The 24,196-nt window shown below is 41.9% G+C and overlaps 1 protein-coding gene across 1 annotated transcript in view; it reads right to left on the bottom strand.

The window, feature by feature from the left end:
* The window catches only part of TCTN2 (tectonic family member 2), a 28,603-nt gene extending 4,407 nt beyond the window's left edge, over positions 1 to 24,196 (bottom strand). Inside the window, exons 1-14 of the mRNA XM_052654766.1 lie at positions 24,115 to 24,196; positions 23,841 to 23,948; positions 23,334 to 23,410; positions 21,848 to 22,043; positions 19,776 to 19,876; positions 14,639 to 14,829; positions 13,464 to 13,590; positions 12,353 to 12,494; positions 12,066 to 12,131; positions 10,392 to 10,526; positions 10,061 to 10,138; positions 6,114 to 6,194; positions 5,104 to 5,215; positions 1,466 to 1,572 (exon numbers count right to left, since the gene is read on the bottom strand). Of these exons, the coding sequence (XP_052510726.1) occupies positions 1,466 to 1,572; positions 5,104 to 5,215; positions 6,114 to 6,194; positions 10,061 to 10,138; positions 10,392 to 10,526; positions 12,066 to 12,131; positions 12,353 to 12,494; positions 13,464 to 13,590; positions 14,639 to 14,829; positions 19,776 to 19,876; positions 21,848 to 22,043; positions 23,334 to 23,410; positions 23,841 to 23,948; positions 24,115 to 24,196 (1,603 nt within the window). The remainder of the gene's footprint in view (positions 1 to 1,465; positions 1,573 to 5,103; positions 5,216 to 6,113; positions 6,195 to 10,060; positions 10,139 to 10,391; positions 10,527 to 12,065; positions 12,132 to 12,352; positions 12,495 to 13,463; positions 13,591 to 14,638; positions 14,830 to 19,775; positions 19,877 to 21,847; positions 22,044 to 23,333; positions 23,411 to 23,840; positions 23,949 to 24,114) is intronic.

Here is a 24,196-nt window from a genome sequence, read left to right on the forward strand (position 1 = left end):
TTCAGGCCCCAAGAGGCAATCCCAGGAAGGAGAGGAAGAAAAGACGCTCTCTCTCTATTCAAAGTGCCTTTATACACTCAAGCATGCATGCTCAGTCACTTCAGTCATGTCTGACTCTTTGTGACCCCATGGACTGAGAAGGCTGGCAGGCTACAGTCCATGGGGTCGCAAAGAGTCGAACAGGACTGAAGCAACCTAGCATGCACACATGGACTGTAGCCCGCCGGGCTCCTCTGTCCATGGGACTCTCCAGGCAAGAGTACTGGAGTGGGTTGCTGTGCCCTCCTCCAGGGGATCTTCTCCACCGAGGGATCGAACCAGAGTCTCTTATATCTCCTGCATTAGCAGGTGGATTATTTACCACTAGCGCCACCTGGGAAGCCTCTTATGAATTCCAGACTCCCTGAGAAATCAGAGCAATGCTACCAGACTTGCTGGCTGGGAGGAGAGGAAGAGCTGGGAACCCTGGGTTTAGCTCCAGCTCTGCCACAACAAACTGTGACCTCAGACCACCCCTGTGAGGCACAGCTCAGTGACCAGATGGACACTCTGTAACTGGAGTGGAAATCGGGCTCATCGGGGCTAAGTCTGTTCCACGTACTCCCTGCAGTATATCTCTTCTTCACACACCAAACCCCTCTGACCCCAACACTCAGAGCAAATGCCTCTGACCAAAGACGCTGGAACATCAAATCTTTTTATCTGGCCTCGGTGACTCCACTATTATTAGCACTGTTACACCTTAATTTCTTTCATTTTTAATAGCTTTACTGATATGCCAAATAGTTCACCTACTCAAATTTAAATGTATAATTCAATTCAATTATATTCACAGAGTTATGCAACCAGCAGCAGATTCAACTTTAGAACATTTTAGTCACCCCGCCAAAAGAATTCCTATACTCACTAGCAATCACCCTTCATTTCCTTCCAACAGCCTGAGCCTTGGGCAACCATTAATCTGCTTTCAGTGTCTATAGGTTTGCCTTTTCTGGACACTGCATTATAAATGGAATCCTATAGTATGTGCTCCTTTGTGTCTAGCTTCTCTCACTTAGCACAATGTTTTCTATCACCTTTTAAGTTAACAAAATCGCTTTTGTAAATTATAAAACCAGTTCTCAACTGTCCATATTGCTGGCAATCAAAAATAGGAATGCAGACTGACATGCACTCAAAATCCTTAAATTTTATTAAGACTTCCTTTTCCAAAGACCGTTAGATTGTAAAACAACTGGGCAATTTGAACTTCCTGTAGATTTCCTCTTTAAAAAAAAAAAAGCCATTGTGAATAAGAGGCAAAAGACATGAAACGCCTCCTATCTGGAGAGCTAACCTCTAAACAAATGTCTGTTGGGCACAGCAAAGAAAGACGGCTGCTGAGTCAGGCTTTAATACCACATCTGACACTATATAGTCACAGCGACCGAGGTACATCTTTTACACGCGTGCAGCTTTGACTTACGTATTATTTCAAGCCAGCCATCACTGAGATCGTTGTAATCGGAGTTGCCTCTCATTGCAACATGAGTCACTTGTACTAATGAATCAAGCAGTTCGACAGCATTCTCCCTGCAAGAGAGGAAGACATTTCTCAGCTCCTGGCCAGCAGGTCTTGTCCTGAAGTCCTTTCTGAGGGTGCCCAGGTTGTGCTTGCTGGATGCCTAAACAAACAAAAAAAATGCCAGGGGATCTAGGCTGGGAGTCTCACCCCTCAAGGATGGTCTTCCCGAGATGAACTTACACAGCAAGGGGAGGATGTATGGAAGCAATCTCTCACTTCAGACTTAGAACATTAGTAACTTACACTAGAATCACGTGCAGGCTCCTTTGAGTGTCACAGAACTTGGCAGGTGGGTAGATCACATGTCAAGTTACCAGGATAAGTTCATGGGCCAGAGTAACCCCATAGTAAAAGGAACCTAAATAATTAGCTAGAAGTTTGAGCTATGAAATGAGGTGAAGAGGACTTCTCTGGTGGTCCAGTGGATAAGAATCTACCTGCTAATGCAGGGGACAGGGTTCAACCCCTGCTCTGGGAAGATACTACATGCCAAGAAGCAACTAAGCCCATGCGCCACAACCACTGAGCCCACGTCCTGCAGCCACTGAAGCCTGTGTGCCTAGTGCCCATGCTCTGCAATGAAGAATCACCCCTGCTCGCCACAGCTAAAGGAAGCCCAAACACAGCAACAAAGACCCAGTGCGGCCAAAAGCAAATTTTTTCAAAATAGGTTTAAGATTAAGAACTAGAACTTAGCATCTCTCTTGTTCCAGTGACCTCACTGGAGGTACAAATCTTATGAACCACAAAGGAGAGACTTTGACTGTTGACTCAGGCCTCGCAACCCTTCCATCAGGAGCCACCGTGGGTAACTTATTCCCACACTTTTTCTTCCCTTCTCAAGGTCACCTCCACCTTTTTTCTGCTCTCCAAAGAAGTACACCACTTGGGATATATTTCAGATGAGATGGGTGTAAGAACGAAAGTGAAAGTGTTAGTTGCTCAGTTGTGTCTGTGTTGCTCAAATTTTGCGACCCCATAGACTATAGCCTGCCAGGCTCCTCTGTCCATGGAATTCTCCAGGCAAGGATACTGGAGTGGGTTGCCAGTGTATTTATTTCCTTCTCCAATACATGCAATCAAAACCACAAGAAGATACCACTTCACATCTACTCAGTTCAGTTCAGTCGCTCAGTCGTGTCCGACTCTTTGCGACCCCATGAATCGCAGCACGCCAGGCCTCCCTGTCCATCACCAACTCCCAGAGTTTACCCAAACTCATGTGTATTGAGTTGGTGATGCCATCCAGCCATCTCATCCTCTGTCGGCCCCTTCTCCTCCTGCCCCCAATCCCTCCGAGCATCAGGGTCTTTTCCAACGAGTTAACTCTTTGTATAAGGTGGCCAAAGTATAGGAGTTTCAGTCTCAGCATCAATCCTTCCAATGAACACCCAGGACTGGTCTCTTTTAGATGGACTGATTGGATCTCCTTGTAGTCCAGGGGACTCTGAAGAGTCTTCTCCAACACCACAGTTCAAAAGCATCAATTCTTCGGCGCTCAGCTTTCTTCACAGTCCAACTCTCACATCCATACATGACTACTGGAAAAACCATAGCCTTGACTAGACAGACCTTTGTTGGCAAAGTAATATCTCTGCTTTTTAATATGCTATCTAGGTTGGTCATAACTTTCCTTCCAAGGAGTAAGCGTCTTCCCAAAAAAATAAAGTCTGACACTGTTTCCACTGTTTCCCCATCTATTTCCCATGAAGATATATATGGGACCAGATACCATGATCTTAGTTTTCTGAATGTTGAGCTTTAAGCCAACTTTTTCACTCTTCTCTTTTACTTTCATCAAGAGGCTTTTTAGTACCTCTTCACTTTCTGCCATAAGGATGGTGTCATCTGCATATCTGAGGATATTGATATTTCACATCTACTGGGTTGGCTATTATTCAGAAAACTGAAAAATAACAAGTGTTGGGGAGGGGGAATTCCCTGGCAGTCCAGTGTTTAAGTCTACAAGCTTCCACTGTAGGGGGTGAGGGTTCAATCCTTGGTCAGGGAACTAAGAGCCCTCCTGCTGAATGGCATGGCCAAAACAACAAACAAGTGCTGGCAAGGATGTGGAGAAACTGGACCCCTTTTACACTGTTGGTGGGAATGCAAAATGGTACAGCCTCTGTCGAAAACAACATGGCAGCTCCTCAAAGAACGGAACACGATGATCCAGCCATTCCACTCCTGCGCACACACCCAGAAGAGCTGAGAACAGGCGCTCAGACAAAAAGTGACCCAAGGCTGTTCAAAGCACAGTTCACAACGCACTATTCCACAAATGTGGAAATGTCTCAAATATCCATCAACTAAGGAATGAATAAACAAATGTCACATATATAGATATATATCTATATCTCCATACAATGGAATATGATTCAGTCGTGAAAAAGAATGAAGCACCAACACAGGCTACGAACATGGATGAATCTCACCAACAGAATGCTAAGTGAGAAAAGCCAGACATAAAAATTCACAAAGTACAGGAGACCATTTATATGAAATATTCAGAATAGGTAAATCCACAGAGACAGAGAGTGAATTGGTTGTTGCCAGAGCTGAGGGGAGGGAGGAATAGAGAGTGACTTCTAAAAGGTACAGGTTTCAGGGATGTCCTTGGTGGTTCAGCAGCTAAGGCTCTGAGCTCCCAGCACAGGGGGCTCCAGTTCAATCCTTGGTCAGGGAACTACATCCCACATGCTGCAACTAAGACCTGCTGCAGCCAAATAAATATTTTTTTAAATTAAAAAATAAAAAGTATAGGTTTCATGTTGCAGAAACAAAAATGTGTTGGAACTAAACAGAGGTGGTAGTTGTACAACATTATGAATGCACTAAATGCCAGTCAACTGTTAAAATGCTTATGTTGTGTGAATTTTGCATCAATTAAAAAAAAAGAATGCATATGAATATCCATAAATTTTCCAAATCCCACCCAGATAACCTTTATACATCATGTAACAAAGCTTAAAAATTCTTTAAATGTTAATCACCAATGACACTTAGCTCCAACCCTTTCTCTGATTTTCTAGGAATGTGGGGTTTCCAGTGATGTGAACAAACTTCCCAGAGAAATTTGCATAAATACGGATGAAACGTCCAAGAGTGTCTATCTGCACTTATACGGAGGTTTGAATCAACTCTAAACTGTACTGGAAGTTTGTACTGTTTTTTGTTTTTTTTTAATTTATGTGTTATTTTTTGGCTGCGCTGGGTCTTTGTTGCTGCATGTGGGCTTTCTCTTGCTGCAGAGCACAGGCTCACTAGCCGTGGCCTGAGGGTTTAGCTGCTTCGAAGCATATGGGATCTTCCTGGACCAGGGATCGAATCCATTTCCCCTGCATTGGCAGATGGATTACTAACCACTCGACCACAGGGAAGTCCCTGGAAGTATGTACTGTTTACTATCACATAAGTTTCATTCAGACGGAAGTTTTTCATGCTGTCTTTAAATACTCATGGTGTGGGGGAGGGGGGCAGTGAATTAAATTTAAGCAAACCACTCAAAATGTAGATAAACCCATCAGTGAGACACTCACCTAAGCCTAGTACAGTTTTCATTAATTCCAACTTCTAAAAGGCACCCAGATAGTGCATTTTCTCCAAATAAAATGGGTTTGACAGCTGCTGTTGAACACAAACTCCTTCCGGCTATAAAATAGAAAGATTATTTTCTTGCTATTTTTGCAAAACAAAATTAAGTAAAAGATTTACCTCAAAGTTTTTATTAAGAAAAAAACAAACAGAGAACAATAAGCAGAAATAGTTTCCAGTTCTCTAGAAATGAGGTCATTGTTACTCTAATCCTTTGAAAGCTGAACAAAGGCTTCTTTCTGTATCAAAATACCTGGACAGGGATCAGGGGTTTATTCTGAATCTGAAACTTCATGCCTTCTGGCACATGTGGGTAATTACCACTGACGCAAAGATTTTCCAGTTTGGAATGAGACTATTTTTCTGTCTCCGGTTAGCACCATCTTGGGTTAATCAATGACAACAAGGACAATGGACTCTCCAGTCACTTTCATATTTAAATCTCTCCTATTGAAAGTCAGCACTTCAAGTGAAAACGATGTTAACATTTTTTATAGAAAAAAAGAAAAAAGGAAAGGAAGCTGTAGAAGCATGGAAAACAACCACCCCTAGGCTAAATAAACACACCAGGCTTTAAAGTAATTGGTTACTCGATCAGATTCAAAATATGGCAATATTTCCAATTATAGTTCACCAGCTGCTGCTGCTAAGTCATTTCAGTCCTGTCCGACTCTGTGCAACCCTATAGATGGATGGCAGCCCACCAGGCTCCACCGTCCCTGGGATTCTCCAGGCAAGAACACTGGAGTGGGGTGGCATTTCCTTATCCAAGGCACGAAAGTGAAAAGTGAAAATAAAGTCGCTCAGTCGGGTCCGACCCTCAGCGACTCCATGGACTGTAGCCTTCCAGGCTCCTCCGTCCATGGGATTTTCCAGGCAAGAGTATTGGAGTGGGTTGCCATTGCCTTCTCCGCTAGTTCACCAGAAAGCTAGTCATATCATCAAATCAGATTACCAGAATACCAAAGGTGTAAAGTTGTGACATTATTCGTCCCATTGGTGCTTAGAGCTCGAACAGGCTTGCCAAGTTGGTAACCTAGACAAACACAACACAGGAGAATGAGCATCTTTCCCTCTTAGTTTATTTCAAAGCAGCAGGCGCTAGCTCATCAAACAACAGAAGGAAGGAATCCACAACGAAAGGAAATAGGCGCTCAAAGTTCTTTTTCAGAATAGCTTCGAGAGAAGGACATCAATATCACTCCTTTAATTTGTTTCGTTTTTTATTGAAGTATAGTTGATTACAATGCTGTGTTAGTTTCAGGTGTACAGCAACGTGACTCAGTTATAGACATGTTCTTTTTCAGACTCTAAAACACAGATGTTAGTGTGGCTCTTTGAAGACACTTTTAAAGTGAAATCTGAGAAGTGAAAACTAGGCAGGAGTCAGTCTTAGAACTCTCACCTTGGAGAATAAGCTGCTGGGCAGGCCAGTTCATGAACACTCACTGAGTGATTAGTACAGCTTATCACAGGGGCTCATAGAGGAAACGTAAAACCAGAGGAACTTTCCCATGTAGCCTTTTTCCAGTAAACTAATTCAACCCCAAGGTCTGATTTAGCTCCTATTCCCATCCATTTCCTAGCAATCTAGCTTATGGTTTCCACCTTTTTAATGTGAAAAAGTTCAAAAGCACAGGAAAGTTAAAAGTAACACCATGAACCTCACTTAATATAGCCGCCACCTAAAGTCAACAACTGTTAATATTTAGCTGTATTCTTCTTAAGTAAGTGTCAGTCGTTCAGTCATGTCCAACTCTTTTCGATCCTATGGACTGTAGCTTGCCAGGCTCCTGTGTCAGGAAATTCTCCAGGCAAGAATACTGGAGTGGGTTGCCATCTCCTTCTCCAGGGCTCCTGTAGGGAAAATTAGAATTGGACACCTCAAGTCCAAGGGAACCCCTGGGCCTATTCATTACCGGAGTGTTCCTCTCCTTTGTAAAGCGTGTCTGACTGCTAGATTGTGAGCCATTCAGGGCCCACTGCTCTTCTGATCGTAACATATCTAATGTGCACCCCAAAGGTCTTTCCTTCAGGATAGATCAAATATTTCCCATTTTTAGAAGCTTTATAACACCAAAACACATATTTCAATAAAAATAGCACAAACAATATATTAATTTATATTAATATGAAATATAATAGATATTTGTTTTATCTATTATAAAAGTATATATATTTGGGGTGAGAGGGGCAGGACTATTTGAAAATAAGTTGTAGGCATCATGACACTCACATCATGAAAGCTCCATCAGACATCTCTCAAAATTAAGGATATTTCTCTACACCATCGTGATGCCAATATTTCTAAGAAAATTAATAATAATCCCTTATAATCATATCATATCATATCCAGTTCATATGCATATTTCCTATGTCCCTTCCAAAAATGCATATTACAGGAGCATTGTTCTCAGTTGGTAAAAAATCTGCCTGCAATGCATGAAACCCTGGTTTGATTCCTGGGTCGGGAAAATCCGCTAGGGAAGGGAGAGGCTACCCACTCCCGTATTCTTGGTCTTCCCTTGTGACTCAGCTGGTAAGGAATCTGTCTGTAACACAGAAGACCTGGGCTCAATCCCTGAGTTGGGAAGATCCCCTGGAGAAGGGAAAGGCTGGTACTCCAGTATTCTGGCCTAGAGAAGTCCATAGACTGTATAGTCCATGAGGTCACAAAGAGTCAAACACGACTGAGTGACTTCCACTTTCACTTTGTTCATATAAACTGGGATACCATTGAGGTTCCTGCATGGTGTTTGCATTTCCAGCTTTACGCCCCACCCTTCCCAACAAGCAGCCTCCCCTCTGGCCATGGGTCTAATCCTGCCAGAGTACACCTCATGCTCATGTCTGCCTCCTTGGCTTCCCCCAGGTTATTCCTATCCCCAGCACCCTTTCCAATTATCTGCTTCTCAAGGCACAGTCTCCTCCTCCACGCAGCCCACAGTGGAAACACACCCAGGGCAGGGTTCTGACTTGCTCGGTGCTTTTCCTCCAGTCTAGGAACAAAACCTGGCAGGCGGGTTTTCCTGGTGGCCCAGTGGTTAAGAATCCGCCTTCCAACGCAGGGGACTTGGGTTTGATCCCTGGTCGGGATCCCACACGCCTCAGGGAAACTAGATCCCACATAGCAACCCAATACACCCAGATAAATAAATAAATATTTTTTAAAAAACAAAACAAAACCTAGCACGTGCTGGACATTCAACACTGTTCCTTAGTGATGCAGTCTGGGTAAATGGTCAACATTCTACTCCTCTGAATCCTGGAGTAACTGAGCCTAGTAACTGACCTCATTTATTAATTATCTTGGGTCGTTTACTGTTGTTTCCTGTGACTTAGTGCTGTCAGCTCCAAATAAGAGCGTCCCTGAGAACAGGGCCCGTGTGAGATAGTCCTCGAAAAACCCCATCCAGCCTCAGAAAGTATTAGAGAGACACCGCCTCTGTATATACAAGCTGCGTCTCTGCCTGATTGGTTCTGGCTCCTGATGTATTCTTTGTTGATGAGAGCATCAACATTTCTCATATATTCTGACAGGTTTTCTCAGAAATCTTCTCAAATTAAGTCAATGACATTAAAATTCTTAAATTTCAGGAGCCTGGTCTCTTTTTTCTTCCCCCTCAGTTACCTTGGAGTTTATATAAACTAAGAGAAAAAAGTCATAATGTCTTCATGCAGTACATACGTCATTCTTTAAATAACAATTGTGACTTATAACAGCAATAATTAAGGAATGCTGCACTTGTGATCCATACAAAACACCAACATTTAGGGTGTACATAATTTAAAGAAATGTCCCAAACACCTCTCGAAATACTGTAGTAGCCAATAAATACATAGAGGAATGCCTTAGGTGGCCATAGGCATGCAGTTTAGAAAATAAAGAAAAAAAAAAATCTCACTAGAACTACTTCATTTCTTCAAAATCACCAAGTAGGAAAAGCAACATTGAACTTCCATACTGATTTTACATAACTTCTATACAGTACCTTGACTTAACCAGGAGTCTGCTCTTAAAAGCCAACAATAAACCCTAACATTAAAAGCCTATTTAAAAGGAAAATATATATATATAAAGAGTTGTGTATAATTAAATTAGTATATATAAATATTGAAGATCATGCAAAGCAAAAAGTTACTAGAAAGTTTAAAAATGTGGTTCCTTCATGATTAATTACTGCGTGGTGAAGAATAGTAAGGGAATTCTCTAAAAGTTTAAATAAAAGTTGTTCCTTCATGATTAATTACTGCGTGTTGAAGAACAGTAATGGAGTTCCCTGGCGATCAAGTTTAGGACTCCACACTCTCACTGCTGAAGCCCAGGTTCAATCCCTAATCAGGGAATGAGGATCTCAGAGGTGGCAGAGCACAGCCTCAACCCTCCTCCACCAAAACCAAAAAAAAGAGGGAGGGAGGGAGGAATTAGGAGTTTGAGATTAGGAGATACAAACAATTATATACATAAAACAGATAAACAGTGGGGACCTACTGTGTATCACAGGGATCTGTATTCAGTGTCTTGTGACAGACCACAGTGGGAAGGAATACAAGGGAGGAGTATATACACGTGTATGTAACTGGGTCACTGTGGTATATATCTGAAAGTAACATAACACTGTAAATCAACTATACATCGATCAAATAAATTATTTCATTTAAAAAAAGGCCAGTAGCTAAAGAGAAAGACTGTTTTAGCTTTACAACTATGACTATATATAACACTTCGTGAAAAAAAAAAGTAAGCTGTTAGCAGGAAAAGAATACAGTGTCACAAGGGAAAAAGAGAAAGGTCAGAGTCACAGGCTAAAATTGGAAACAATTACTTACAGTCATCGTTATAGCACAGTAGTGTCAAACTAAAATGTGTTTGTAAGAGCAGTGATTGATATGCACTCTCACCTGGGTTTCCAGACCATTCCTGTTCATTACCACTGTTATAGCTTAAAAATTTCACTGTAAATCTCTGTGTCATGATTCCTAGAAATAAAATAAAAATATAATGTCACCAATTTACTAAGAAATTATCCACCACAGTGTTGTTTTCTTTACCTTATAATTGCATTTCAACATGCAAAAAAAAAAAAAAAAATCACTGTTTTCTGATTAAATCATAAACACAAATAAGAAAAACAGGTCTGAATTAGTTTATCTGTTATAATTATGAGAATCGTGAAGAAAGGAAAAAAACGCTTTAAATTAAAAGCATTCTCGCTGCCCTTCACAAAGTTACCTTTCTGCTGGGCATTAATTTCTGCCCTAATAATTCTGACGTTTATTTCACTGATTGTATTATTATTCCACCTGAAAATATAGTGTTCTTCCATGTTCACGTTCCTGGGGGCTGGTCCAGTACTTAAAAGTGTTTCTGGAAATAAGAGAGTACTTACATAAATTAAAGACCTAAAAATAAAAAAAAATTAAAGACCTTCTTTGGGTTCAAGCCTATTATTGGCAGTTCCCTCTGCCTGGGTGGCCATCCCCCACCCCCATCCCTGCCCTGCAGACCCAATTCCTTTACACAGCAGGGTCATAACCTCCTCAAGAAGCTGTCCTCAGATCTCCACCCAAGACAGCATTAGCTACCTCCTCTTTCCACACCATCCCAATAAACTGAGTGAGCTCCATCCCTTCCCTTTCTTAAAAATATTTACTTTTTATTTATTCATTTATTTGGCTGCTTTGGGTCTTAGTTATGGCATGGGAACTCTTAGTTGCACCATGTGGGACACAGTCCCCTAACCAAGGATCAAATCTGGGCCCCCTGCATTGGGAGCATGGAGTCTTAACCACGGACCACCAGGAAAGTCCCTGTCCCTTTCATCTTATTTCAGCCTCCCTGGTACCCAGCTCATGGCCTAATGCAGAGCATGGGCTTGGAAGAGTATCTGTTAAATGCAAGATTACAGAAAGATTATATCTGGTAAAGATTACATCTGTTAAAGGAAAGATTACAGAATGTCAGCTCTTTAAGAGCAGGGGCCTGGTGTCTAGTTCACTAGTATATTGTACTAATAGCTAATGAAGGAAAGAGTAAGTTCCAAGAATTATAACACACTGAAAAGAAACACAAGTAGTATCTTTCATGGAAAAACAAAAGTCCTGGTAATACTGGCCAAATTCTATGTACTTTAGTTGGCTGCATTACAATAACAGAGTTTAATGACTGGAAAAAGAAAAGCAAGCAAGAAGTGAAAATGCTGGGTCCTAAAGAACCCTTTAACTCTCTGAAAAACACTTAAGAAAAAGCCCACACACCCAGAGAACAAGGAGGGACCCTGGAACCCACATAATCCAGGACTGAGAAGGATTGGGTTCAAGGTCACAGATGTTACTTCACAGTAAGTCAAGACGGAACAAGGAACAAGCAAAATGCTAGCAGGATATTTCTCTAACAACTACAAATCTCCTAAAATTCTTAATGAAAATGTGTTCTGCTCTGGGACTACAGTAAGTCCCCTGCATACGAACTAGTTCCATTCCAAGGGCATGTTCAGAAGTCCAACACGGTTAGCCTAGGCACCCAGCTGATGCAATTGGCTCTGTACTGTGATAGGTTAATAATAGTTTTCACACAAATAATACATTGAAAACAAACACAAAAAATGAAGAAAACATTTCTAATCCTTCAGTACAGGACCTTGAAAAGTGCAGTACCAGAGCTGGCATACAGGACCTGGCAAGGAGGGAGAGGAGCTGGGAGATGGTAGAGCTATAGGATCGTCAGCAATAGGAGACAAAGGACAAGATGAAATTTCACTCAGGCCTGATGGTGGTGGAACACGCGTTTGCATCTTGCAAAGTTCAAAACCTGAAGGTTCGTATATAGGGACTTACTGTACATATTCCGTGTGAGAAATGATATATATTTCCATAGAAATGGTATAAAAGTATAACATTAAAATACCTGTATTGGTGATGAATCTGTCTAAGTCAGTTGCTTCCTCATAGATTACTTTCGGTGTAACTATGCCTGAAAAAACATACATAAATGAACTTCCATAGGAGTACATGAACCTTACATGTTCACATTTACCTACAAAAATGAAAGTTTGCCAAACAAATACAGTGCCTATGCCTGCCCTGTACGCCAACTACTCAGCTCCCCTCCACTCCCCAAACACCATCAAACAACCCACTATTCTTGGCATCTAATTGGCATCTAAGGTCCACACTCAAATGGACGTAACTTACCTCCCATAGCACCATTCTTTATCTTTGCACTGGTAATTCCATCTCGTTCTAGGTACTCCTCCAGGCTAGTAACGCACTGAACATCAAAATTTTGCAGGAAGGCCACAGGAGCGTTGTGCACACACTGCCCAGCCAGGGACACCTGAGGGCCGGGGGGAGAATGCAGACAGATTTATGACCTCCTTTCTGATCATAAAAAAAGAGATCAGTGTCTTGGAAAAGCATCCTTTCTGCAGCCTGCTTCTACTGCTGGGTTAGCTCCAACAAAGGCTAGGGCATTCACTAGTTAACTGACTTGAGCAGAGTATCTACTTGACTTGCTAATCAAACTCTGGAAGCCACTGGCTGCAGGGCCACAGTAAGCACAGTTTCTAAGGAAAATTCCCTGCTCTGCATCATTTACTTTGCAGAAACATGATTACATTTGGCTTCAGTTTCTTTTCTGTTGTTTTTTGTTTTTTCACTTTGGCCATTCCAGGCAGCATACAGGATCTTAGTTCCGCCAGCCAGGGAGGGAACCTGCGTCCCCTACAGCGGAAGCACAGAGTCTTAAACACCGGACTGCCAGAGAGGGTCCCTCAACTTCATTCTCTCTCCCTCATTACAAATGCATTTTTGTTAAAGCCGTAAGAATGGATTCATATGGATAGTAAAGAGAAACAGTTTAGCCTCCCATGTCTTCTTCCCATAAATACTTTTTCCTCACAATTTTGAACTTAATAAAGTTAAGATTTCACATAAAACTCGAGTCTTAAAATATTTTTCAAAATTCTATTTAATATTTAATTAACACAACACCATAAGCCAAATATACTTCAATAAAAAATAAATAAAATTTTAAAAGTATTGGCTGTTAAACTAATACAAGTGAGAAATGATAGTTATTTTCATGGAAACTTCTAGACAGTCTTTTGGTTTTATTTAGTAAGTTCACTCTGAGATTTAGCAAAGACAGATTGATTTAACAGTGACTATCAAAAGAAAAAAACACAATCCAGAGACCTTAAATGGCTGAGGAAGAGATTTTTTTTTAGAATAACATGAGTTAAATTAGTAAGAGGAAGGGGAAAGTGAGAAAAAGCCTCTGGCATATTAAAACTGAAAGGATTACCTGCGGAATAGTAAAATATGCCTTATCTACTGTCATAACGGGGTCTCCTTGTTTGTAACCAAAGTCTGAAAAGTCTTTTAGATCAGTATGCAAGTACAAGTCAAAGGAAACTTGATGTCCAGAGGAACTGCAAATCGACGACAGAAACCACCATTAACATGATAAAAGCAATTCTTTTAAATTTTTTCTCTGCTTTTTAAATGATCAAAATCATACTTGTACTAAGTGCCACTGAACTGTGCGTTTTAAAGTAGTTAATGACTAATTTATGTTCCATGAGTTTTACTTCAATGCTAATAACAAAGTTGCTTTAGAATGTCAACAAGACAGAAATGTAAAAGACAGAAAGTTAAAGTCCCCCATGAGCCCATCACTCTTTCCCCCAACCCAGAGAATCGCTATTAACTATTTGTCGTATCAATTTCTTTTCAGTGAGGGCTCCAAAATCACTGTGGATTGTGACGGTAGCCATGAAATTAAAAGACGCTTGCTCCTTGGAAGAAAAGATATGACAAACCTAGAGACATGACTTTGCCGACAAAGGGCCCTATAGTCGAAGCTATGGTTTTTTCAGTAGTCATGTACGAATGTGAGAGCTGGTCCATAAAGGAGGCTAAGCACAGAAGAACTCATGCTTTAGAACTGTGGTTCTAGAAAAGACTCTTGAGAGTCCCTTGGACTGCAAGGAGATCAATCCAGTCAATCCTAAAGGAAACCGGCCCTGAATATTCATTGGAAGGACTGCTGCTAAAGCTGAAGCTCCAGTACTTTGGCCACCCGAGGCAAAGAGCCGACTCACTGGAAAAGACCTTGATGCTGGGAAAGATTGAGGGCAGAAGGAGATGGGAGCAACAGATGATGAGATGACTGGATGGCATCATCAACTCAATGGACATGAGTTTGAGCAAACTCTGGGAGATAGTACAGGACAGGGAAGCCTGGCATGTTACAGTTCATGGGGTCACAAAGAGTTGAACATGACTTAGCGACTGAACAACAACCAGCTCTTTCAAATACTTAACACAAAATAAACTTACTATGTGAAACCTAGAACTGAATCTAGAATGGAGGGATTGAAGCATGGAGCCTCTGGAGAGGTCCTGAGGAGGACCTGGCCATATTCCAGGGCCACCTGGGTGCACACCCCTCTCCCGGGGTGCCCTTCGGACACTTACATGGAACCATGGTAGAAGTACCCGAGGAAGGGTGAGTTGGCGAGCTGCACACACAGGAATGGAAACCAGTCGGGGACTCCATGTGCCATCTGCACGGAGCAGAGCTGATCAAAGGGAGGATTAACATCTCCTCCAAAAACACCAGGGAAACAGGACTCCCTGAACAGTGCTGTTAAATCTGATGAGCATTCCTGCAAAGAAGACGTAGAGGAGCTCAGAGAAGATTAAATCCCCCCTCTGCCCACTGTCAGGATCTCCTGGCCAGCGTGATGCACTTGCTGCTGGAGACCAGCAGGACGCAGTACAGGAAGCAGGAAACAAACAGCTGGCCTCCAGGCTAAGAGTGTTTGCGCTCACAGCAAGTCACAGCAAGTCATCTCCCTACGAGGCTCCAAGTCAGGAACTTCAGACCTTCACAGCATTTACATCTTAACTGGGGACCTAAGATATGCCTACAAATAAGATGAGAAAAAGAAAAGGTAGTATGAAATAGACCACAGGTGGAGAATTTTCAACTGGCATCACCACTCACGCCAGTATTCTTGCCTGGGAAATCCCATGGACAGAGGAGCCTGGCAGGCTACAGTCCATGGGGTCGCAAAGAGTCGGACACAACTTAGCCACTCAACAGCAGCAGCGTTCAAATTCCTAGTCCAGAGAAATCTAAGGACAATTCCAGAAGAATCCTTGAATCATTCTTGTTATATCACGACCCGATTGGTATCATCAAGAAGTCACTTTATTCGGATGGACCTAGAGCCTGTTATGCAGAGTGAAGTCAGTCAGAAAAAGAAAAATAAATATCATATATTAATGCACATATGTAGAATCTAGAAAAAAGACCCAGAGGAACCTATTTGCAAAGAAAAACTAGAGACACAGAGGTAGAGAACACACGTATGCACACCAATGGGGAAAAGGGGAGGCAGGATGAACTGGGAGATCGGCACTGACATATACACTACCGAGACTATGGATAAAATGGAAAACTAACGAGAACCTAGGTAGAGCACAGGGAACTTTACTCAGTACTCTGTGGTGACCTAAATGGGAAGGAAATCCAAAAAGGAGGGGATATATGTATACACATAGAGCCAATTCACTTTGCTGTACAGTAGAAACTAACATAACATTGTAAAGCAACTATCCTCCAATTAAAATTAATTTAAAAAATAAAAATTAAAAATATGTATTTGATCTGGGATTAGACAATGGATTCTTAGAAATGACACCAAAAGCATAAGCAACAACAATGACCAAAAAATGGAAAAAAGGGAGGGAAAATTAGATGAAAGAGGTCAAAAGGTACAAATTTCCTCTTGTAAGTACACACTAAGGATGTAATCTACAAGGACAATATAATTAACACTGCTGTAGACTATATGGAAGCTGCTAAGAGAGCAAATTCTAAGAGTTCTCATCACAAATAAAATTTCCTATTTCTTTTTGTCCTTTAAAAAACTTTTTATTTTATATTGGAGTATAGCTGATTAACAATGCTGTGATAGTTTTAGGTGGACAGCAAAGGGACTCAGCCATACATAAATACGTATCTATTCTCCTCCAGACTCCCCTCCCATCCAGGCTGTCAGATAACATTGAGCAGAGTTCCCTGTGCTACACAGTAGGTCCTTGTTGGTTATCCTTTTCAAATGTAGCAGTGTGTATAGGCCACATTCCTCAAAATGGTAAGTGAACTGGAAAACCACAGAGTTCAAGTAGTTCAAGGTCAAGAGAGAAAAAAATACGTTTAGTTTTCAGAAAACTAAATCCTCTCCAAATTGATTTTAAAATATTTTTAAATTCTGAAAATCTATTGTAAACCATGCGTTCTGTAAACTATAACAGGAATGAAAGTTCCTCACCTACAACATAGGCATATATACACAGCTCTAAATGGGTCTATATTGGATTCCAGAATGCACGTGCGTGTGTACAGACGCTCAGTCATGCCTGACTCTTTGCGATGCCATGGACTGCAGCCTGCCAGGCTCCTCCGCCCATGGGATTTTCCAGGCAAGAGTACTGGAGTCGGGTGCCATTTCCTTCTCCAATCCATGAAAGTGAAAAGTGAAAGTGAAGTCGCTCAGTCGTGTCCGACTTCGCGACCTCATGGACTGCAGCCCCCCAGGCTCCTCCGCCCGTGGGATTTTCCAGGCAAGAGTACTGGAGTGGGGTGCCATTGCCTTCTCCGACAGGCATATATACACAGCTCTAAATGGTTCTGTATTGGATTCCAGAATGCATGTGCATGTGTACAGACACTCAGTCATGCCTGACTCTTTGCGACCCCATGGACTGCCAGTAGCCTGCCAGGGTCCTCTGTCTATGGGATTTTCCCGGCGAGAATACTGGAGTTGGTTACCATTCCTCCTCCATCTATTTCTTTAATTTTGTGTCCATATGAGATGATAGATGTTCACCAAACTTATTGCGATACCACTTCATGATGTATGTAAGTCAAATAACCATACTTTAAACCTTAAATTTGTACAGTGACTGTGTCAATTATATCACAATAAAACTGCCAACAAAGGTCCATCTAGTCAAAGCTGTGGTTTTTCCAATAGTCATGTATGGATGTGAGAGTTGGATTATAAAGAAATCTGAGTGCCGAAGAATTGATGCTTTTGAACTGTGGTACTGGAGAACATTTGAGAGTCCCTTGGACTGCAAGGAGATCCAACCAGTCCATCCTAAAGGAAATCAGTCCTGAACAGTCAATGGAAGGACTGATGATGAAGCTGAAACTCTAATACTTTGGCCACCTGATGTGAAGAACTGACTCATTGAAAAGACCCTGATGCTGGGAAAGACTGAAGGCAGGAGAAGGGAACAACAGAGGATGAGATGGTTGGGTGGCATCACCGACTCAATGGACACGAGTTTGAATAAACTCCAGAAGTTGGTGATGGACAGGGAGGCCTGGTGTGCTGCAGTCAATGGGGTCGCAAAGAGTCAGACACAACTGAGCAACTGAACTGAATTGAAAACTGGAAGAAAAAAATTGATAAAGTGGACTTTATCGAATTAAAACTTTTGGGCTTCAAAGAACACCAACAGGAAAATGGACTTCCTAGACAAGTAGGAGAAGTCTTTGGCATATCATATATCTGACAAGGGACTAGAATCCAGAGTGCATAGTGAACTTTGAAAACAAAAGACAATTTAATTTAACAACAAAATTAAACAACAAAAAGACAACCTAATTAAAAACTGGCCAAAGGGTCTCAACAGACATTTCTTCAAAGAAGACATATAAACATTCAATAAGCCTTTAAAAAGATGTTCAACATCATTTGCCACTAGAGAAATATGGATCAAAATAACAATGAAATGCCACTTCACACCCTCAAGGAAGGCTGTAATCAAGATTATTATAGCCATTGTTGGTGACATCATAGAAAATTAAAACCCTTATACACTGCTGATGGGAATGTGAAATAATGTAGCTACTTTGAAAAAACAGTTCCTCAAGGGAATTCCCTGGCAGTCCAGGGGTTAGGACTCATTTTCATTGCCAAGGACACAGGTTCAATCCCCAATCAGGGAATTAAGATCCTACAAGCTATGTGGCTCACCCAAAAAGAAGAAAAACAGTTCCCTAAAAGGTTAAACATGCAGTTACCATGTGACAAAGCAATTCCACGCTTAGGTAACATAACCAAGAGAAATGGAAACACACGTCCAAACAGAAACTCGTATACAGGTTTATATTCTTGTATCATGAAGCATTCTTCATAGTAGCCAAAAAGTGAAAACAATCTAAATGTCCTCACTTGATAAATGGTTAAGCGCTCTGTGATATATCTATACAACAGAAGATGATTCGGCCATAAAAAGGAATGGAACACTAACACATGCCACAACGCAGGTGACCCTTGAAAGCATGATGCTGGGCAAAAGATGCCAGACACAGGGACTTCCTTGCTGGTCCAGTGGCTAAGACTCCAGGCTCCCAGTGCAGAGGGCCAATCCCTGGTCAGGGAACTAGACCCCACATGAGGCAACCAAGACCTGGCACAACAGAATAAATATTAAAAAAAAAAAAAGCCAGACACAAATCCTACAGACTGAAGGATTCCATTTACATGCAATGTCCAAAAGAGGCAAATCCACAGACACAGAAAGTAGATTAATAGTGACCTGGGAAAACAAACTAGTGAAAATAACAGAAAAGAAGCAGACTCACAGATACAGAGAACAAACCAGTGGTCACCAGCGGCGAGAGGGGTGGGGCAGGGGGCAACACAGGAGTAGAGGATGAAGAGGTACAAACAACTACATATAAAATAAATAAGCTACAAGCATATACTATTGCACAGCCCAAGGAATATAGCCAATATTTTATAATAATAACTATAAATGGAGTATAACGTTTAAAAATTGTAACTATGTTATACACCTGAAATTTACATAATTTGCAAATCAACTATACCCAGATAAATATACTTAATTTCTAGTGAAAACAAACAAACATAAAACAGTCTGGGGATGATGGGCATGAGTGAGAGTGACTACAAATGGACACATGGCTTCTTTTCGGGGGTGCTGGAAACATCCTCAAATTAGATTATTGCGATGGTTAAATTTACTAAAAAAAAAAATCACTTAAAACATCTATTTTTCTCTCCTTTTTATATTTTCTTAAAGGCTTCCAAGTAAGACATTAAAATCATCCTCTCAGTATCATCACAATCAGGACTTTATTCAAACAGACACATTTTTTTTTGTCCGTAATTGCTGCTTAGTCACTCAGTCATGTGCAACTCTCTGCAGCTCCATGAACTGCAGCCCACCAGGCTCCTCTGTCCATGGAATTTTCCAGGCAAGAATACTGGAGTGGGTTGCCATTTCCTATGCCAGGGGATCTTCCTGATCCAGGGATTGAACCAGTGTCCCTTGTATCTCCTGCACCGGCAGGTGGATTCTTTACCACTACCGTCACCTGGAAAGTCCTTTGTCCACAAACTAGGCTGAAAAGGCTAGATAAGAAAACACTCAATTGGAAAACATGACATACAATCTCAGCTTTTGAAAGACCATGCACTAAAATGCTATTGATGGGGACCTGCTGGTGCCCTCTACATGCTATCAGGTACCACAGTTTTGCACCCAATAATCAGAAAGACCATACCTGGTCACAGCAGCAGCGAATGTCACAGGCCTCCGCTGTCAAATTACAAGGGCAAGGACCAAGGGGCTGATACACCTGGTTAGGAATGACAGTCACATTTTCTGAAAAGTACAAACAACAGAGAAGTTCAGCTGTGAAACACTGATGAGACATGGCCACATTTTAGACACTCAAAGAAAGCTGAGTTGTATCACAAATCACCATTACCAGTATTCCACATCAAGGTGTCCCTGAGATGGGCTATATCTACTAAGGCCTGCATCTACTCCTCCAACAAAAAGCCAAATAGAAGAGAAGGTCCTAGTTATACAAACTGAAGAAGTCACAGTTGATCTTGAAGATGATCAAGTCACTAAGATTTGCAAGTTAAGACAAATGCAATGCACTGACTTTTCAATACACTGCCCAACTCCTTTCATAACACAGACTGATTGTTAGCATTTACTCCTCCAAATCCATTACCTCTTTCAACAGATAAACCTGAAGCCATGACCTAAATGTCCATTGACAGATGAATAAAGAAGACGTGGTACATATAGACAATGAAATATTACTCAGATGTGAAAAGAACAAAATGGGGTCATTTGCAGTAATGCAGATGGACAGAGTCTGTCATACAGAGTCAACTAAGTCATAAAGAGAAAAACAAATATTGTATATGAACGCATGTATGTAGAATCTAGAAAAATGATACAGATGAACCTATTTTCAGGGCAGAAATAGAGATGAAGACGAAGGGAACAAATGTGTGGACATGGAGGGTGGAGGAATTGGGAGTGGGTATGCCCACTGCCACGTGTAAAACTGATAGCTAGTGGGAACCTGCTACAAAGCACAGGGAGCTCAGCTCGGCGCTCTGTAGCGACTAGATGAGTGGGAAGGGAGACCCAAGAGCAGGGGGTTGTATCTATACACATAGCTAATTCACTCTATTGTACAACCTTGTAAAGGAACTACACCACAATTAAAAAAAAAAAATCTGAAGCCATGGTGACATTTCAGTTTATCTAGAAGCCATCTGACCACAAAATCTCATTTAACTGAGCTACACACTCAACCTCAAGTCCCATCACACTGTGAATGCAAATTTTCACATCCTGATTCTGGTTCAAGTGTGGGGGAAATTAGTAATTTTCACACTGATTGGAAAAGGAATATGTTATATTACATTTTAGCCTCCTAATTCGGAATCCAGAGACTAACAGTTGGAAAGCTATGTACACGACTATTTGTGTAAACTCTATGTATCAGTCAACTTCAATAACAGGATAACTGAAGCTTCTAAAGAACAACAATTATATATTCTATGCTATAATATAGTAGAACCCTAGTATGTCAGTGGAATCAAGAACAAGAAAGTCCGAATAAGAGACCATGTCACAAGGGTAAGGGTTTGACCCTCAGTATAATCAAATCCATGAGATGTAAGCAAGGCACTTTAGAATAGGGTTTTACTATGTGATATATAGATAGATATTTGTGAATCTATCTATATGCCTCCCACATTGTTGGCTAGCTTCCTTGTTACCAAGCATACCGCTTACCTCCTGGCTGTCCTTCCATCTTTTTTCTTGTTCTGATCTCTGTCTGACTGGGTGCAAAATTTTTCATACCTTCATGGGGTCAGAGTGGACATCTCATAATTACCAATATATACAGACTCTAATTTTCCTAAGTTTGGCTATTTGTACAAGGACATTCTGAAATATTACCTAACTATATTTAAGCATATTTTTTAAAAGAAAAAAAAGTTGCTGCTCTGAATGGTACAGTTACTATTAAGCCCTCCTGGGCTTAATAATTTTCTTTTTTGGCCATGATGTGTGGCTTATGGGATCTTAATTCCCCAACCAGGGATCGAACCCATGCCCCTTGAATTCAAAGTGAGGAGCCCTAAATCACTGGACCACCAGGGAATTCCCTGGAAACTGTTAAAATAAGAAAATTAAACAAAAGAAAAATAAGTTTAGGAAAGCAAGACAGACTCACAAGCGAAGCACACAAACTGCATGGCACACACTTACATTCAAACGTCTGCAGTAAACATTTTGATAGTCGGAGACTTTACTTGCCTGATGCATTTTGGCCCAGAGAGGAGTTGGCATAAATTTCCACATGAATGAGCAGATGTGCTAAACAGGATGTATTATGAAAGGCTGAAACAAGAAGAGTTTGGACAATACACGGGGCCTCCAGGAAGGGATCTGTCTCATTAGAGGAACATGACTGCAGATCCCTCTTCAACCTCACGGTCACTTCCAACGAATTCTGAAAGGAAAATATCACTGTACTTCATATGGTGACTCAAAACAGCATCTATAAGAACACATAAGGTTAAGTAAGCTCAACCTGCCTCCATTCATTTTACAAAAGGCAAACTGGACCAAGGATGACATCATTCTGCTCAATTTTACCCTGTAAACCTACAGTAGTACACAGGCCCTGATTCCTAATCCTCAGCTGAATATACAAGCAAACAAGTTGTGGCTGCTTGTTGTTTGGTCACCAAGTCGTGTTCAACTTTTATGACTCCATGGACTGTAGCAGCAGGAGTCTCTGTCCATGGGATTCTCCAGGCAAGAATACTGGAGTGGGTTGCCATTTCCTTCTCTAGGGGATCTTCCCGACCCAGGGACTGAGCCCAGGTCTCCTGCATTGGCAGGTGGATTCTTTACCACTGAGCCACCTGGAAAGCCCTTTGGCTGTTTAGAGAAAGCTGAACACAGGTCTGATAAAGGTATTTGTCTGGCACCTTTATTATCCTACCAGCAGAAGATTAAATACACACAAATAAAAGTCCATGGAACAGGCCCTGGTTCCTAGGGTGCAAGCAAAGTCTGTCTGTCTCTTTTATGTTCGGAGTTGATGTTTTGCAGATACTAGGCACTCTATGAAGTATCTATTAAGTGGAAAATATTTCATTTCTCCAGGCTTGAGTGTGCTTACACATAAGCCCAGAGTTGGGTGAGACCAGCAATTCATGAAGCTCTTCTGAGTCACAGGTTCATTTGATAATCTGACAGAAGCTGGAAAGCCTCCCATCAGAAAAAAATGCACACACATATAACTTTATACACAATTTTAGAGAGTTCACAGCTTTTTTTTTTTTTTTTTTTGCCTGTGCCATGCAGCTTGTGAGATCTTAGTTCCCCAACCTGGGAATGAACCTGGGCCCTTGGCAGCGACAGCATGTTGTTCTAACCATGGGACCACCAGGGAATTCCCTCACAAGCTTCTTGAAACTCGTCCAAGAACCTCTGGGCTGAATGAGTGCCTACAGGATCAGATAGCCTACAGTTTCATGGTGGTTCCAAGCACTAAGTTCTATCTTGTCTGATTAAAAGAACACTGCAGGGGAAGTTCCCTGGAGGTTCAGTGGTTAGGACTCGGCGCTTTCACCGCCTTGGTCCAAGTTCAATCAATCCCTGCTCAGGGAACTAAGACCCTATAAGCTGCTGGGCGCAGTCAAAAAGAGAGAGAGAAAAAAACAACACTGCAGGAGCACCAGATGCAGGACTCCATAGATGCTACTGAGAAGGTTTCCACCTCTGGCCTTACCACAGTCGGGGTGACAGTCAAACTCCAGTCTCCTGTCTCATTGTTCAGCTTGCCACAGGTGGGAACTGGCAATACACCTACAGGAGAGATTAGAATGCAAGAGAGTATTGTCCAGCCACCAAGGTATGCACTCTGGAGTCAGATTTCTTAGGATGGAACACCTTTCCAAGCCTAGGACTGGACTCTTTGCAAGCTGTGTGACTTTTGACCTGTGACAACCTCTCTGAACTTCAGTGTCTTCATTTGTTAAAAGGAACTAAAAGACATTACTGTTCTTATTAGGAAAATGAGGTGATGTATCTAAGTACATGAGATAGCTCAGTGAATGCTAACTTGTAATTTCAAGCTTTCTTTTACTCATCCTGTCTGTTGGTCCTCTGGTCCACAGCAGCCCCCATCCCGACTTTGCAGGGGACAGCTCCAAGGGACTCAGAGGATGCCACCTGGCCAGGCTTCTTGGGCGGCCTGAAGCTGGCCCAACCTCCTCCCTCCCCACAGACTCTTTACCCATCTCGTCCCGCAGCTGGGTCAGGGACACAGTCACATCCTCGGTGCCTCCGACCAGAGACGCGCTGACCACAGGGCCGGACATGCGGATGACAGAAGGAATGAAAACTAGGCGGGAAGAAAGGGACAAGGAGGAGTTAATAGTTGCAGAACCGCTGGGTGATGGCTTTCTTTGCGGTGTCTTCCGCAGCTCTGGCGGCAGTCCCAGATTTGGCCTCAAGAATCGTCCTCTCCCTCATCCCCGTCTTGCAGGCCCCTGCCCCGCCTTACACACCCAGATCTCCCCTCAGCGGCTTCAAGACGCCTTGCAGAAGGAGGAGTCCCAAAAGCAAAGGGACCGGCGGCGACAAACGCAT

Source organism: Budorcas taxicolor, chromosome 17, assembly GCF_023091745.1.
Source record: "Budorcas taxicolor isolate Tak-1 chromosome 17, Takin1.1, whole genome shotgun sequence".
In the NCBI taxonomy this organism is placed as follows: Eukaryota; Metazoa; Chordata; class Mammalia; order Artiodactyla; family Bovidae; genus Budorcas; species Budorcas taxicolor.